The 16,425-nt window shown below is 48.2% G+C and overlaps 2 protein-coding genes across 3 annotated transcripts in view; both read right to left on the bottom strand.

The window, feature by feature from the left end:
* MROH7 (maestro heat like repeat family member 7) overlaps positions 1-7,254 on the bottom strand; it is a gene marked incomplete at its 5' end in the record, with an annotated part of 32,330 nt that extends 25,076 nt beyond the window's left edge. Inside the window, 3 exons of the mRNA XM_084636637.1 lie at positions 353-650; positions 6,112-6,282; positions 7,132-7,254. Coding sequence (XP_084492763.1) covers positions 353-650; positions 6,112-6,282; positions 7,132-7,254 — 592 coding nt within the window. The remainder of the gene's footprint in view (positions 1-352; positions 651-6,111; positions 6,283-7,131) is intronic.
* A 6,746-nt stretch (positions 7,255-14,000) lies between these two features.
* On the bottom strand, positions 14,001-16,122 carry PARS2 (prolyl-tRNA synthetase 2, mitochondrial; the record flags this gene model as incomplete). 2 transcript variants are annotated; one of them, XM_084637588.1, is made up of 2 exons in its annotated part: positions 14,001-15,463; positions 15,950-16,122. In XM_084637588.1, 2 exons carry the CDS (start codon positions 16,120-16,122, stop codon positions 14,008-14,010), a joined length of 1,629 nt encoding a protein of 542 aa, XP_084493714.1. In that variant the 3' UTR covers positions 14,001-14,007. The 2 variants fall into 2 exon arrangements, with proteins under 2 accessions (XP_084493714.1, XP_084493715.1); XM_084637589.1 differs by having other exon boundaries at positions 15,925-15,952.
* Between the last annotated feature and the right edge of the window lie 303 nt (positions 16,123-16,425).

The raw sequence follows: 16,425 nt of genomic DNA, 5'->3' as shown, positions 1-16,425 counted from the left end.
AAGCGGAGATGATAACCCTCCCCACCTGAGAGGGGCGCTGTGAGGACTGAGGTTGGGATTTTCCCTGGGGGGTTAGGAACCCAATTCCCACTGAAAGCCAATGGGTGTTGAGTGCCCGCGGCACCTTTGAAAGTTGGAGCCTGATCCGTGAATGTTTGTGTGATATTCAAAGGCACTGTGGTGTTGGGGCCATACAAGCACCTTGGTAGATAGGACGCAGTTGGGCCCAAGGCCTCCCAATGCCATTTCCTTGGAGATCTTTCTGGTTGGAGACACTGCAGCACCTAATGTTTATTGTGTGGATACTGTACGCACAGGCCTCTCACCCTCCCAGACACACATGGCTCCTCACCTTCAGAAGTGGCCTGTGCTGTGCAATGCTCCAACAGGCCATCAGGTAGAGCATTCTTGGTCACCACCACTTCCTCCAGCCTCAGAGGGCACAGCTGGGTCATCAGGACATCAGCCGACTCCTCGCCTCCAGTGACCAAACTCTTGGTACCTTCCTCCCCGTCCTGGGTCATAGGGGTGTGTTCGTGGACCCTCAGGGCGGTGCCTGGCTCCTCACCTCCATGGACTGGATTCATGTTCTCTCGCTCCCATGACTTGCTCAAGAGATACTGTTGGCTCCTGTGGTCTATGCCTGACTCCTCCTCTCAAGCATCAGGCTAAAGTGCCCCAGTGAACCACTTGCACCTTCTTGAAGAGGAGCATCCATGTACACATGCAGCCTTCCTGTAACAGAATCAGGAACAGTCATTTTACCCCAGCTTGTTATGGTTACCTACCAAATGTCACTGGTTTGAATATGCAAATGACGCCAAAGCGCAATCGATGTCATAACCATGTGTTGAACAGGCACTGGTGATGAAGCCAAGACAGCATCTATTAGCCAATCAGTTTCTTGCTTTGGACAATCACTGCCCTCAGCCACCTTACACAGATTACTGTGCAGCCTACTCTGAAACGTGAGAGCCTTGACTTCACTGAAGTGTAAATGCGCAATGAAATTAATCAAAGGCTCTTTCAATTCCAGTGGGAGTAGGATCAAGTCTTCAGGGGGCTGTCCAGTCCAGCTGGCTTGTGGTTCTGCATAACAGCTCATTTCCCTTTCAAACATACATTTCACTTCTCAATAATGGCCCCACACGTGTGCAATCAGCTGGGTACTGCTGTTTTAAAAACAATACAGTCTGTGTTCTTTGAGTTACACAAAAATAAAATCTTCCACAAATACTATAGATTAGCTAGGTATGAGAAGCACACAGAAGTTGCACTGTATAGCTAGGTAATAAACACTGTATGATACTCCCTGTTCTCATTTACACCAGTGTAAATCCAGGGTAACCCCAGTGTCGACAGAAATCAGTGAATTTGGCCCCAATCCTGCAATTAGATCTGTGAGCAGGGAGTCCCTGTGCAGGTGTGCAGCCCCAGTGAAGCCTGTGTCCATCAGCTGAGAGCAGAATTTGGCCCTATTTCTATTTCTCAAGCACGAAAGAAAAAGTTCGTTTGGGGAGAATTTATGGTTAAAATTCTTTACAATCATGCTTTCAATTTATTTTATCTCATCTGTGGCCTAAAGATGCTTCTCTTACCCAGCAGGCTAAATATATTTTTTAAAAGTAAATAAAATGATGCCAAAGCAAACTAAAAACCAGCGTGTTCAGCTTTTCCAGTTACTGGTGCTTTAAGGAAAATGCCAGTGTGCTATACAAGTTATTCTAATCACTATATCTAAGTACAAAGAAATGTAAACCAGTAAAAATGCTTGTGAATAATATTTAAAAATAGGAAGCCATCAAAGAGGAGGCTGCTAATTTGACAGTTGGAAAAATGCAGAATAGGACTGTAGAATAGCTCTCTTACTAGACAGCTGGAAAGGGACTTACACAGTTGATGTAAATATCTTCATTTTTAAAAATGAATGTAACAGAGTTTACGCAAGTGTTAAATTAACCAGAAGTGAATAAGCTACATCAAGGACTTTACAACTACTCAGACTCTAATTTCCCATGCTCTCTAATGGAAAAGCAGATTTTTGAATGTCCTATTCTGCATTATAAAGCAGTGCCTCCAGCTGAGAAGAATTATTAAAATGGCAGCCTCAATGAGTGGGATGTAGTACCATTTGTTCAGTGGAGATGGTGAATCCGTTACAGGTCTTTCTACGGACTACTTTGAGAACTCCTTTTTACAGCCTACATATTCTTATTCAGTATTTATCTAGCCATCTATAGCATTAGAATTTATCACTGCAGTTTTCAACCCTAGACTGAGGTTGTCGGGGAGAAGCTTCTAGGGCCAGGACCTTAGCTTGTGTAAATTGGTGTAACTCCACTGATGGACCTATGCTGATTTACATCAGCTGAGGATCTGGCCCCTAGCGTATAGCAAACTGTTAACACTTTGAATCCTGCCAAAAGCACCTTTAATGTTGGTCTGTCCGACCACGTTTGCGGGTCTAACTGAGCAGGAGGGAAATCGCCACATCTAATTACTTCTTGTCTGCGCTGGATGTTCTCAGCAGTCAGGTAGATTCAACTTCTTTCAGGAGATAACAATGACAGAGGAAAGCATGGACTAAGACTGACAAGGAGAGGTCACTGTAGCACGCACCAGCAGGGGGAGCTGTCACAATAGAGAGGTATGATGGAGAATTTGTCATGGAAACAAGACAATTCTCCCCTAAATGTGGGATTTAATGGTGTGATGTTGTCTGATTAAAATATAATTATACAAACCATTGTTGCTACTACTGCTATATAATTGCAGCAAAACTTATACAAAATATAACTCATGGCCAGAAAGGGTTAAACAGCTTGCAGGCTGAATGACCAACAGCCCATCTTTAAAGTCATGTTAGAAAGGTATGTGAATGGTAATTAAGGCCATTCATGATAAATAGGCTAGAACTTTTAAATGCAAACCTATGTTGTTAGAAGTTAGAGGTAATATTAATTGTGTGTATCTTTGGTGCTAGCCATGTAAACAGACAGTTCCTGTCTGTCAGTATAACTATTAATTCAGAGATCAAAAGAACATCCTAGCATTTAAATGAATTGTAAACACGGGATCTCTCTGTATTCATCTCTCTTTGAAATGTACAGCAGATCATTGGTGAATGATGGCGGAACAGGCAATTGTCTTATATTAATTCATATAGTTAAGTACTGGTGATGGACCCACTTCAAAGATGCCCTGATTACCTATTGTTCCCAGAGGGACTCAAACTTGTCAAAGACGACCTGAAATTGTATAAAAGATCCTTGGGCCCTGATCCTTTTAATCTCAGATCTGCTTAAGCTTCATCAGGGGAAGTTTGAGTCATGAGATGAGATCCCAGTTCAGCTGGTCCATCCTGGATATGATATGGGACATTGGACTATAACCTATGAACTAAATTCTAAAAAGAACTCTTTGCAACTACAAAGCTCACCATCTCTGCTATTTATCTGAACCTCAAGAACTGAACTCATGTCTGTATATTGATCTTTTAACCATACTCTCTCTCTTTCTTTTTAAATAAATTTTAGTTTAATTAATAATTGGCTGTAGCATGTATTTGGGTAAGATCCGGAATATTCATTAACCTGGGAGGTAATGTGTCCAATCCTGTGGAACCTTTTCTTTTATATGATGAAATAAGATTTTCAGAAATCTTCATCATATTTGACTTGGGTACCTGGATGGAGGTCTGAGGCTGGGTTACTTCAAGGGAAGTGTGTTGTTGGCTTCTGAGCAACCAGTGAGATAATAAAGAAGCTGTTTTATGCTGGCTTGGTAAAGCTAAGTCTTGGAATATCCAACAGCTATTGGGGAATTGTCTACCCCATTCTTTGCAGTTCACCGTAATTGAGTGAACTCAGTTGGCCCACACTGGGACCCCGGTCACAAATGGATTTTCCTGATATTGAGTTTGGAGCAAATCCTGCCCTTGGTGTGTAAGGCCATGATTGCAGTGCAGTAGAACTGCCCATGGCAGTCCATATCATAGACAATCCAGGAAGTTTTTGGAAAGCATAGGGGACAATTTCCTGGTGCAAGTGCTAGAGGAGCCAACTGGGGGGGAGCTTTTCTTGACCTGCTGCTCACAAACAGGGAAGAATTAGTGGGGAAGCAAAGGTGGACAGGAATCTGGGAGGCAGTGACCATGAGTTGGTTGAGTTCAGGATCCTGACACAGGGAAGAAAGGTAAGCAGCAGGACCCTGGACTTCAGGAAAGCAGACTTCGACTCCCTCAGGGAATGGATGGGTAGGATCCCCTGGGGGACTAACATGAAGGGGAAAGGAGTCCAGGAGAGCTGGCTGTATTTCAAGGAATCCCTGTTGAGGTTACAAGGACAAACCATCCTGATGAGTCGAAAGAATAGTAAATGTGGCAGGCGACCAGCTTGGCTTAACGGTGAAATCCTAGCGGATCTTAAACATAGAAAAGAAGCTCACAAGAAGTGGAAGGTTGGACATATGACCAGGGAAGAGCATAAAAATATTGCTCGGGCATGTAGGAATGAAATCAGGAGGGCCAAATTGCACCTGGAGCTGCAGGTAGCAAGAGATGTCAAGAGTAACAAGAAGGGTTTCTTCAGGTATGTTGGCAACAAGAAGAAAGCCAAGGAAAGTGTGGGCCCCTTACTGAATGAGGGAGGCAACCTAGTGACAGAAGATGTGGAAAAAGCTAATGTGCTCAATGCTTTTTTTGCCTCTGTCTTCACTAACAAGGACAGCTCCCAGACTGCTGCGCTGGGCATCACAACATGGAGAGTAGATGGCCAGCCCTCTGTGGAGAAAGAGGTGGTTAGGGACTATTTAGAAAAGCTGGACGTGCACAAATCCATGGGGCCGGACGAGTTGCATCCGAGAGTGCTAAAGGAATTGGCGGCTGTGATTGCAGAGCCATTGGCCATTATCTTTGAAAACTTGTGGCGAATGGGGGAAGTCCCGGATGACTGGAAAAAGGCTAATGTAGTGTCAATCTTTAAAAAAGGGAAGAAGGAGGATCCTGGGAACTACAGGCCAGTCAGCCTCACCTCAGTCCCTGGAAAAATCATGGAGCAGGTCTGTCTGAAAGAAAAGAACAAACTTTCTCCCCAACAAGGAGGGTCTGAAATCCAAGGGAACTTGCAACCTCACATCTAAGTTCCATGCATTTTTGTGAGGCTCTTAGTTCATCCCCTAGGTATGATTTTTCTTTTTAGAGACAGGCACCTTCTGTTTAAGGAGGGAATTCCCCCACCTTGTGCCAAATTAGCTTAGGGCCTGATTTTCAGTAGTTCTGAGCACACCACACTCCAGTTGAGTCAATAAGGGCTATTCTCAGCTACACTCGGACAATCCTAGGGACTTCAGTGGGTGTCGATAAAGAAAAATTTGACCCCTAACCTTTGGTCTCTCAACTGTAGCATCTTAGAGGCTTTAACAGCATCTGCTGTCGGATGTTTAAGTCAACCAAGTGAGGATTTTTATTAAGATAATGTTGAAGTATAAAGAAAACGGTACAGAGTTTAAGCATAGAAGTTTCTGGTTATCAGGGAATAAGGTACAGATTATCAAAGGGTGAGAAATTCGGTTTAGGAACGGGTGGCGTAAGGAATGCATAATCTGCAATCTCCCCGATTGGGGTAAAAGTTTAATGGGTCAAAGTACAGACATTGAGATATGGGGGTATGTTGTCCATATAATGGCTATGTTCAGGTGTGGAGTATAATGAGTGGATACGATGATGAGGATGGATCTATCCTCATTTGGTGGGATTTAATGTTCAGTGAGTTTATGGTTCCAGTTCATATGGTCCAATGGAAAAAGTCTCTCAGTCCCTTTCCCATAGTTGATGCACGATGTCCTACAGGCTCACACCTCCTGGTACTGTCGGTGGCCGGTGATGTGTTTGATGTAGCTGTCCCTGGACCATCGGATGGTGTCCGAGACCATGAGGCGCCGCATGAGCCATGCATAGCGTCGACCGATCCCACAGGTCTGCAGCACACGCTCTTTGCAGGGGTCCCAAGCGCCCAGGGCTCCAACAATCAGGGCATCCATCTGCACCTCGTAGCCCTTCGCTCTCAGGGTGTCGGCCAGGGGGGCGTATTTTTCCAGCTTATGAGCTCGGGCTTTGCAGAAGTCTGGGGTCCTGTTCTCAAAGGTGATGTCGACAAGGATGATCTTTTTCTGGGCCTTGTCGGCGACTACCACGTCAGGTCGCAACTGGCTGTCGGTACCAGGGATGGCGCAGTTCACGGTGACCTTCCCCAGGCGCGGTGCAATGGCTTTCACCAGGTGGTTCTGGATGGCGTTGTGGCGCAGCTGCCAGGCTCTGGAGTGGGGCTTGCAGCTACACAGGACGTGGGGCAGGGTCTCGTTGGAGTAGCCGCACTTCCTGCAACACTTGTCTTGGTTCCCGTGGCAGACGGTTCCGTTGAGCGGGACGCAGTTGAGCCAGGCGCAGTGGATGAACTGCCAGTCGGCAAAATGGGTGAAGCCGTCCTCAGCGAGGAAGTGGTTGCTGGCGTCCCACTTGCTGGTCAGTTCGAAGGCTTTACCCTGGTCCGGTTTATGCTTCAGGGTTTCCATGTACAGTGAGTGGATGGCTGCCTTCAGGGTCCTCCCCAGCAGGCCCCTGGCACTCGGGTTGACGATGGTGTTATTGTCGGACCTGATCTGCGGCACCAAGACTCCCAGCTCCTGGCGCTCCTTGCACCACTCCCAGTGGCAGCCAATGCGCTTCCCCAGGCGACGCGTGGCATTGCGAGCGTGGGACCACAGTGAAGCGATGTCGCGCCTGTCCCATCCGAATTCGCCATCCAGGGAACCGCTCAGGAAGCTGGCGGTGTCTTGGTTGGAGGGGGCTCTGCCGATCCGCTTCTTTGTTGTGTCATGGAGGACATTTGCTGCGATGTTCCTTACCATGGCATTGGGACAAAATCAGCAGGTGGAAGGCGTGGGTGATCACCGCGATGTCACACAGGTCACCCATGCGGGGGACATTGGCTCCGCCATGCCTGTGGGCGATATAGACCAGCTCGTTGCTGGCTCTCTGGGGAAGGAACAGCCACTTCTTCACCAGCTGCCGGACGATCTTGTCTGCCTTGTCTGCAAGATCTCCTGGATGGTGTCTTCGGGTGTCTGCCGGACACGGAAACCCGTCGGCGGGCCGAGGTGCTGGTACGCCTGCCCCTGTGCCAGGGGGATGACGGTCTCGCCCTGGATCTGGAACCCTGTCTTATACACACCCTCCCATACCCCTTCCTCCCACATCTTAGCTTTGCTTTGCATTGACTTCAATAAGAGATTAAGTAGCCTACGTCCCCAGGTGGGGATTAAAATTTCTAACTCACAGCCACGCCTGCGGACAACCGAAATTGGATTTTTGGAGAGGACAATACCACATTCTTTACTGATAGTCAAACGCAATGAACAAGAGAGTGAAAAGATTATAAATATTTTGTTAAACCCAGCAGAAGGGTTGGCATTAATGGCAATGGAACGTAAAGGCACAAAAACTCTGGGGAGAGCAAGACCACATCTTCCAGCGCCACTGAAAACACCCTCGTTTGCAGGGAAGTCAGCAGAGTGCGGGGTGGGCATCGGTGGTTTAAGAAGTATTTCCCATCCCTGTCCTCAGCTGAGAGACCCACTGTGTGGGCACTTCGTCAAGCCAGCTGCCACGTGTCTGGCCTCGCTGTCGTAGCAGCAGATTTCGGAGAGGCTCTGCTCAGAAAGGCGTAGCTGCTGGAACTAGAGGTGCAGGGGTGCTGCGGCACCTCCTGGATTGCAGTGATTTCCATTACATACAGGATTTGCACTTTGGTTCAATGGCTCTTGGCACCCCCTCTATAAAAACTGTTCCAGCACCCCTGCTAAAAGGGGTAGAACCACAGCGCAATCTCCAGCCCTGGAAAGGGGGTCTGTTGAAGGACGGTCTGTGGAACATGAGAGGCAGCACGTGAATTTTATTGATCTCACCCTTCCTCCCACGCCAACCCAGTGAGCTAGGCTAAGCAGACTTCTCAGACCCCACGAAGACTTTAAAAGTGTCCAGTCTAGAGGCTAAGGCCCTTATGAAATATGGCTGAACTACGCTCGGTGCAGGACCTTCTTCCCCTGGGGGCCATCATGACCTCAGAGCGGCTCTGTCACAGCCAGATGCCACGATCCTCAAAGAGCTGTTACGTCTGCTAGGGAATCACTTGGCTGCAGTAGCACTCTGGCCATGCCTCCTAATGTGGGGTCTGTGGTGGGAGTGGCCTAGAGCCCTTCTCCCCATCCCGCAACCAGCTGTGTGAATCCTCAGCTGGCCATTTCAGTCAACATTGCTACAACTTTGCACTACCTGGGTAGAGGAGCATTTTAGCAACCAGCCGGGTGTGTAGGCCACTGCCAATTATTGGGATGAACTATAAATTATTCTGCACTTAGCAAAATTAAGGCAAGCTGGTCACAGTGGGGAATTGCTGTCACATGAAGTGAGCTTGACTCTACACCCTCTCTGATATGCTGGGGTAAGTGTCTGTGGAAAACAGGAAGTCTGGATATATTTCAGGGCTGCTGTTATGGGGAAGTACGACTGCTAGATTAACTGCTTGCTTAACAATTTTTTTGATGATATATTTTTGTAAACCCTGCTTCTTGCCTCGTGACTGATTTTGTTTGGTCAGCTATGTAACACTTTTCTTGATTGACATGTCTCTGTAACTTTTTGAGTATAAGAGGGGAACTGTGGGTTTGGGTCAAGCGGATTGCTTCATGGACACATCAAGAAGATCTCCAGCCCTAGGCAGAAGATTGGCCACTGGATACCTGAATACTGCTCCGAACTCCTGAAGGGTAATTATCAATTTGGGGTGCTCTATAACCTATTGTGTTTGTAAAAAGAAAAGGAGTACTTGTGGCACCTTAGAGACTAACCAATTTATTTGAGCATGAGCTTTCGTGAGCTACAGCTCACTTCATCGGATGCATACCGTGGAACTGCAGAAGACATTATATACACACAGAGATCATGAAACAATACCTCCTCCCACCCCACTGTCCTGCTGGTAATAGTGAGTTTGTGTGTGGGGTGGGGTGGAGGGTGAGAAAACCTGGATTTGTGCTGGAAATGGCCCAACTTGATGATCACTTTAGATAAGCTATTACCAGCAGGACAGTGGGGTGGGAGGAGGTATTGTTTCATGATCTCTGTGTGTATATAATGTTTTCTGCAGTTTCCACGGTATGCATCCGATGAAGTGAGCAGTAGCTCACGAAAGCTCATGCTCAAATAAATTGGTTAGTCTCTAAGGTGCCACAAGTACTCCTTTTCTTTTTGCGAATACAGACTAACACGGCTGTTACTCTGAAACCTGTTATTGTGTTTGTGTGTGCTTGAGACTAAACAAAGCAGTGACTTTGAGTTAAAGTATTCCAATGGTAATGCTGGAGACTAATAAAGTACTGGCTTTAAGTGAAAGCACGTGGTTTTGACTCATCCGTGCTAGCCAGATAGCGGATGGAAACGCTGCGTCTCCCTTGGTTTGTCCTGATACCACCTTGCATAGACTAAAGTTACCGAGAGCTTTGGGTTTGGGGGAACCCCGGGTAACACCTGAGCAGCACAAATGGGCCAGAACAGAGCTGAGGATGTGCCTCTAACAGGGGAGATGCCTTTGCACATCTTTCATGTGCCAACTTGTAAGCCACAACAGCTATCCAGCAGCCCAGTCCCAGCTCTTGCTTTGTATTCCTAGAGCTCAGGCACCAGCCGTGGGCTAGCCCTGCATTTGAGATACACATCCGTGGCTTCTCTCTCTACTCTAGAATCCTTCCAGCCAGAATTGCAGCAAGTGGCACGGATAACCAAGCTGTGAAGATCCACGGGTCTTGTACCTAGGTCCATAGAGCCTCAGGCAGCCTTTGCATTCCTGGTGCCTGCTAGTAACTAGTGAGCTGAGTGGCTAATGGAACCTGTGCCTTACCAGAGGCATGACCCAAAGGTGTACTTAGATTTTGAGAAAGCCTTTGACAAGGTCCCTCACCAAAGGCTCTTAAGCAAAATAAGCTGACATGGGGTAAGATGGAAGATCCTCTTCTGGATCAATAACTGGTTAAAAGACAGGAAACTAAGGACAGGAATAAATAATCAGTTTTCAGAATGGAGAGCGGAAATAGCGATGTCCCCAAGGGGTCTGTACTCGGACCATCCTATTCAACATATTCATAAATGATCTGGAAAAAGGGGTAAACAGTGAGGCGGCAAAATTTGCAGATGATATGAAACTACTCAAGATAGTTAAGTCCCAGGCAGACTGCGGAGAGTTACAAAGGGATCGCACAAAATTGGGTGACTGGGCAACAAAATGTCAGATGAAATTCAATGTTGATAAATGCAAAGTCATGCACATTGGAAACATAATCCCAACTAGACATATAAAATGATGGAGTCTAAATTAGCTGTTACCACTCAAGAAAGTGATCTTGGAGTCATTGTGGATAGTTCTCTGAAAACATCCACTCAATATGCAGCAGCAGTCAAAAAAGTGAACAGAATGTTGGGAATCATTAAGAAAGGGATTGATAAGACAGAAAATATCATATTGCCTCTATATGAATCCATGGTACGTGCACATCTTGAATACTGTGTACAGAAGTGGTTGCCCCATTGCAAAAAAGATATATTAAAACAGGAAAAGGTTCAGAAAAGGGCAACAAAAATTATTAGGGGGTATGGAGAAGCTTCGATATGAGGAGACTGGGACTTTTAATAAGACTGGGACTTTTCAGCTTGGAAAAGAGATGACTAAGGGCGATATGACAAAGGTCTATAAAATCTGACTGATGTGGAGAAAATAAATAATGAAGTGTTATTCACTCCTTCTCATAACACAAGAATGAACGGTCACCATATGAAATTAACAGGCAGCAGGTTTAAAACAAACAAAAGGAAGTATTTCTTCATAGAACACACAGTCAACCTGTGGAACTCTTTGCCAGAGGAAGTTGTGAAGGCCAAGACTATAACAGGGCTCAAAAAAGAACTAGAGAAATCCATGGAGGATAGGTCCATCAATGGCTATTAGCCAGGATGGGCAGGGATGGTGTCTCTAGCCTCCGTTTGTCAAAAGCTGGGAATGGGCAACAGGGGATGGATCACTTGATTACGTATGCTGTTCATTCCCTCTGAAGCACGTGGTATTAGCCACTGTCAGAAGACAGGATACTGGGGTAGATGGACCTTTGGTCTAACCCAGTATGGTCGTTCTTATGTAAATCTCTTCCCAATGGCCAGATCTTGCACACAAGAGCAGGAAGATTGACTGCGACACCAACTTATTTAGACTGTTTTGTGAATGTCTGAACGAGGGACTGAACAGGACTGTCATTTGCCAGTTTACCTAGGCCAGCAAAACATTCCAAGTCACAGTGCTACCTGAAGCATTTAGGTCTGATGCTATCTGGAATTTTTCAGAATTCCTTCACGTTGTTTCATAAGTTCAAATCACCACAGTTTAAATTGCCTGGTTTAATATTTTTTTGGATGGCATCTGAGGGAAGCTCGGGAAAGAATATGGTTGTATTTAAAGTCAAGATCCTGAAGTTGGATCCTTGCAGTAGGACTTTTGTAGAACCCTACTGAACTGGAGAGGGTGGGGAACCCTAACCCTAATTCAAAGTGGCCTACACATAGGAGCTCCACCCATAGGAACCCTAACCCAATCTCTAAGTGGCCTATTCATAGGAACCCTATCCATGGACACAGGTATAATAGGCCAGGGGAGCTGCCAGGGCCGCTGGACCCCCAGTTGGGGGTTTGGCAGGCAAAGTTTTTGCTTTATTATGCCCCATGCAGGTTCCACGGCAACTGAGGAGGCAGTATGTGCTATTCAGCTTCCAGGGCTCATCCGTAATCTCCCTGGACTCCAGAGAGATTACTGAGGAACTGAGGAATCTGAGTAGTAAATACTGGCTCCTCAGCCACCATGGAACCTGCATGGGGCATATCAAAACCTTCGTCGAAAGAGATCTTTTCCCCAGGGTGTCTTGGGGTCTGGGGAGAGGTGGCATGGCACAACTGTGGCTGGCCCAGGGCTTCTCCGAGCAGGTGTGTATAGGGGGGAACTCAGGGTACCTCTGGGCAGGGGGGGGGGCTCCAGGCTGTGGCTGGCCCAGGGCTCCTCCGGGCAGGTGGGGCTCAGGGGAGGGGGGGGGGCTCAAGCTCCAACCAAAGCTGGGGTGGGGGTGGGGAGCATGTTCAGGCCACCGGCCAGCCCAGGGCTCCTCTGGCCAAGGCTGGGGAGCAGGGCAGGAGTCCTCAGGGCTCTGGCTACAGAAGGGGGACGCACAAGAAAGGGGTATCGCTGGGGGTTAGCGTCCCCGAAGGGGGGCTCCGCGTCCCCGAAGGGGGGCTCCACCCGCTGCCCATGACCTATCCCTAACTACAAGTGGCCCATGCTTTGGAACTCTAAGCTTGGGATGGGAAGCCCTACTCATAGGAACCCTAACTCCAAGTGGCCTGCCCATAGAAACCCAAACCCTAGGGCAGGGATCCCAACCCATAGGATCCCTAACCCTAGGGCAGGGAGCTCTACCCATAGAAACCCTAACCCAGATTCCAAGTGGCCTACCTATAGGAACCCTAACCCTAGGTTGGGGATCCTTACACACAGGAATCCTAACCCTCAGGCAGGGAGCCCTACCTATAGGAACCCTAACCCTAACTTCAAGAGGCCTAACCATACAAACCCTAACCATAGGGACTGAAGCCCTACCCCTAGAACACCTAACCCTAACTCCAAGTGGACTACACATAGGAACCGTAACCCTAGGGTGGGGATCCCTACCCACAGGAACTCTAACCCTAACTCCCAGTGGCTGACTCATAGAAACGTGAATCCTTAGACCGGGAGCCCTACCCATATGAATCCTAACCCTAGGGCGGGGAGCCCTACCCATAGGCCCACTAAACCTAGGTTGGGAAGACCTACTGATAGGAACCCTAACCCCAAGGCAGGGAGCCCTACCCAGTAGGAACCCCAACCTAACTCCAAGTGGTCTACCCATAGGAACCCTACCCCTAGTGCAGGGACTGTACCCACCACAACCCTAACCGGCCTACCTCAGGACCCCTAACCCGAGGGCGGGGAGCCCTACCCATAGGCACCCATGGGCATGAGCCTATATGCTAGTGCCAGAGTCCTCCCACCTGAATCTGAGTGCAGGACTGGGCCTATGTGACTGATATTAACTTTAATTATTTCAGATTAACATTTTTAAAGCACTTTGAAGAAGAGAAAGACTATGAACACTATTTTTCTGGGTTAGGTATTTGTGAAACTTAATTAAATCTGTATTCCTATTAACCTTCAGAGTTAGCATTTGGACTCAAATTAAAGTGAGAAGACAGTCAACTAAAACAAGGACAAACGTCTGTCTCAAGTTTTTTTTTTTTAAAACCTATTACTCTAACCTGTTAAACAGGATGTGAGAATGCAACACCTGAAAGCGATCAGAGAAGAATCTCACCCTCTCCCCTTCATACATTTGACAAAACTGTGTCTAGTCAGTTTCACTGTTGCTCTTGCACAGACTGCTAGGGTCTGAGCCTGCATTTTCACTCAAGCATGGCACTACTTCTGTGAATACAAGTAAGCACACTTAAGTCTTGATAGGATCAAAGCCATGGTTGGTTTCCTCCTTTGTTTGTGTGGGTCCTTTACACAATCATAGGGGAGAGAAAAAACAAAAAGGACAGGAAAACATGATTGTGAAGTGACAGAAGTTAGCAGGGAGACTCAGACACAGGTGAAGGATCTGAAAGTACTTTTAACTCCTGTTTTGAAACCAATTAGATTTCAAGCCAAATATGTGCCATTAATACAAAGAGGCCTCAGTTCTTAGCAACACGTGAAGTCACGTGCAGTTTCCACTCAAACAAGAGTAATCTTTCACCTGAAATTGTAATTCTTAAAGAGGGAACTAGATACATTTAGATATGGATAAAACACCAAGGATCACAGACCAAAGACTGGAAGGTCAGAGAACTTGCACTTTACTTAGCAATTCAATTATGCCTTCTTTAGTAAGGAACATGATCTCCCCAGTGTTTTGATTCCAAACTTCAAACTCAGGGGGATCATCAAAAACTTTCTTCCCAGCTATAACAACATATGGGTAACCAAGTCTGTTAGCATCTTTTAATCTTTTACCAATGGTCAAGTGAGTCCTGTCATCCAGCACAGCATCCCCTTTAATCTGAGGCACGGCTTCAATCATACTGTCATACAAATTATCCATTAGCACTGCACCCATCTCTTCCCTGCTGCCTTTCTTAGGGGGAATGAGGCAGACCTGGTAAGGTGCAATGAGGGTTGGCCAATGGATGCTGTCTTCTGTTGAAAGCACCTCGAGAGAAGCAGCCAGAATCCGAGTTATGCCCAAGCCATAGCAACCCATTTCTGCTAGGACAGGTTTGTTCTGGGCAGTGTGGAAGGTGACATTAAAAACAGAAGAGTACTTGGTGCCAAGATAAAACGTATGCCCAACCTCGATCCCTTTGGTCTCAGCCAGTTTTCCTTTGCAAACTGGGCAGTCTGTCTGGTCAGGATTTATTGTTTCTACATTGGCTGAAAAACTACAGTTGGAGCAGATCACCAGCCTGTCCTCTCCAATACCTGCGGGGACCTGGAACTCGTGGGACATGCTCCCCCCAATGCTGCCCGTATCTGCCTGCACTTTGACAAAGCGGAACCCCAAGCTGTTAAACACGTTGCAGTAGGCCTCACACACCAGGCTGTAGGTCTGGCGAGCAGCTTCCTCACAGGTGTCAAACGTGTACATGTCCTTCATGTAGAATTCCCTGCTGCGCAGCAAGCCAAAACGGGGCTTGGGCTCATCTCGAAACTTCCGTGTTATCTGATATAGCAGGAGTGGCAGCTGCTTGTAGGACAAGTTCCCTTGGGAGGCAATCAGGTCTGCAATGGTCTCTTCGTGAGTTGGCCCCAGACAGTACTCTTTGCTGTGCCTGTCTGCAAGTCGGAAGAGCTCTTTGCCCATTAAATCCCACCGCCCACTCGTTCTCCAGAGCTCTGCAGAACTTAAACTGGGCATATTTAGCTTCTGCCCCCCGATAGCCTGCATTTCTTGGTCTATCACCTTGACAAGCTTCTCCATTGCTCGAACAGTGTAAGGCATGTAGTAGTAGCAGCCAGGGCTAGAGGGGTAGATTAACCCAGCTTGTATCATCAGCCTCTGGCTCTTGCATGTCAGATCATCAGATTTGCTCTCCAGCCCAACCACACTGTCCTCTCGAAGATTCAGAGGCTGAAAGAGCTGGGACAGCACCAGACGCTTTGCTCTGTGAGGGGGACCATGGTGACACCTATAACGATACTGCTGCTGGAGGCCACGGGCTGTCAGACCAGGAAGCAATTCCTTCCATCCTCTTAGCAGCCATTTCATCCCAAGAGCCATGGAGGAACCTCTGTCAGACCTGCAGTGGGACAGAGTGCCAGGCACACAAAGCATTAGCATACCGATAGGAACATACATTATTTTAGCTCAGGAACATCCCAAGCGAGGGCCACCTTCCACTGACAGAAGCGAGGGGCAGGCTGCAGCCAACTTCATGGCGCTGCGGAGGCCTGGCCCGCACCCTGCCAAGCCACGCTCCATCCTGACCCAAGGTCTCTGGGGACGCCGCTGGGCTCGGCGCTGCCAAAGGCGCCCGCGGGCGTCTCACCAGGGCAGGGCGCGGCAGGCGAGCCCGGGCTCCCCTCAGGCGCTGGGGCCCGGCGACTCTGCAGCGGGGGCTGCCGGCCGAGCTCCCGGGCTCGACCCCGGCGGCTGCGGGGCTGCAGAGGCCCGGGAAGGGTGACGGCTCCCGGGGTAACGGCCCCTGAGCTACCGGCGAGACCCCGCCGCAGCCTCCCCGCAAACCCAGCCCGGGCCCACCCCCGCCCGCGAGCAGCCGCCTCACCCCGTCTCCCCGCCCAGGGCCTTGCGATGTGCGCATGCGCCAAAAGGAGCTTCCCGGAGGCTAGGTCCAGCTCGCCAATCAGAAAGACAATGCCGTGGCACGTGATGCCCCCAGAGCCCGAAACGACTCAGTGCGGGGGATATGCCGGAAGAAGCCTTTCTTCTTGATAACATAGAGAGGGTGGCTGGAGCAGGGACTTCCTTCCAGTGGAGACTCTCCTTCCGCTGGGCGGCTGTACTCTATGATCAGTGCTTTCACGGGCCGCTGGAACACCTTAATGGGGGAGGGAATCGTTAAATATGGAAATTTAGTCGCTCTAGCTGGTGTGCCGCTCTCAGCGCTAGCGGGCCGCCTTGCCCACGGCGGCAACGTCAGCACATGTTTTTCAAAATTTGGCGTTTTCAGGAAAGCACCGCCACCCGGAGTCATGTGATTACAAGAAGTGGAAGGTTGGACAAATGACCAGGGAAGAGTAT

The sequence above is a fragment of the Lepidochelys olivacea genome, assembly GCF_965140295.1.
Source record: "Lepidochelys olivacea isolate rLepOli2 genome assembly, chromosome: 8".
In the NCBI taxonomy this organism is placed as follows: domain Eukaryota; kingdom Metazoa; phylum Chordata; order Testudines; family Cheloniidae; genus Lepidochelys; species Lepidochelys olivacea.
This window is presented reverse-complemented; position numbering and strand designations above follow the sequence as displayed.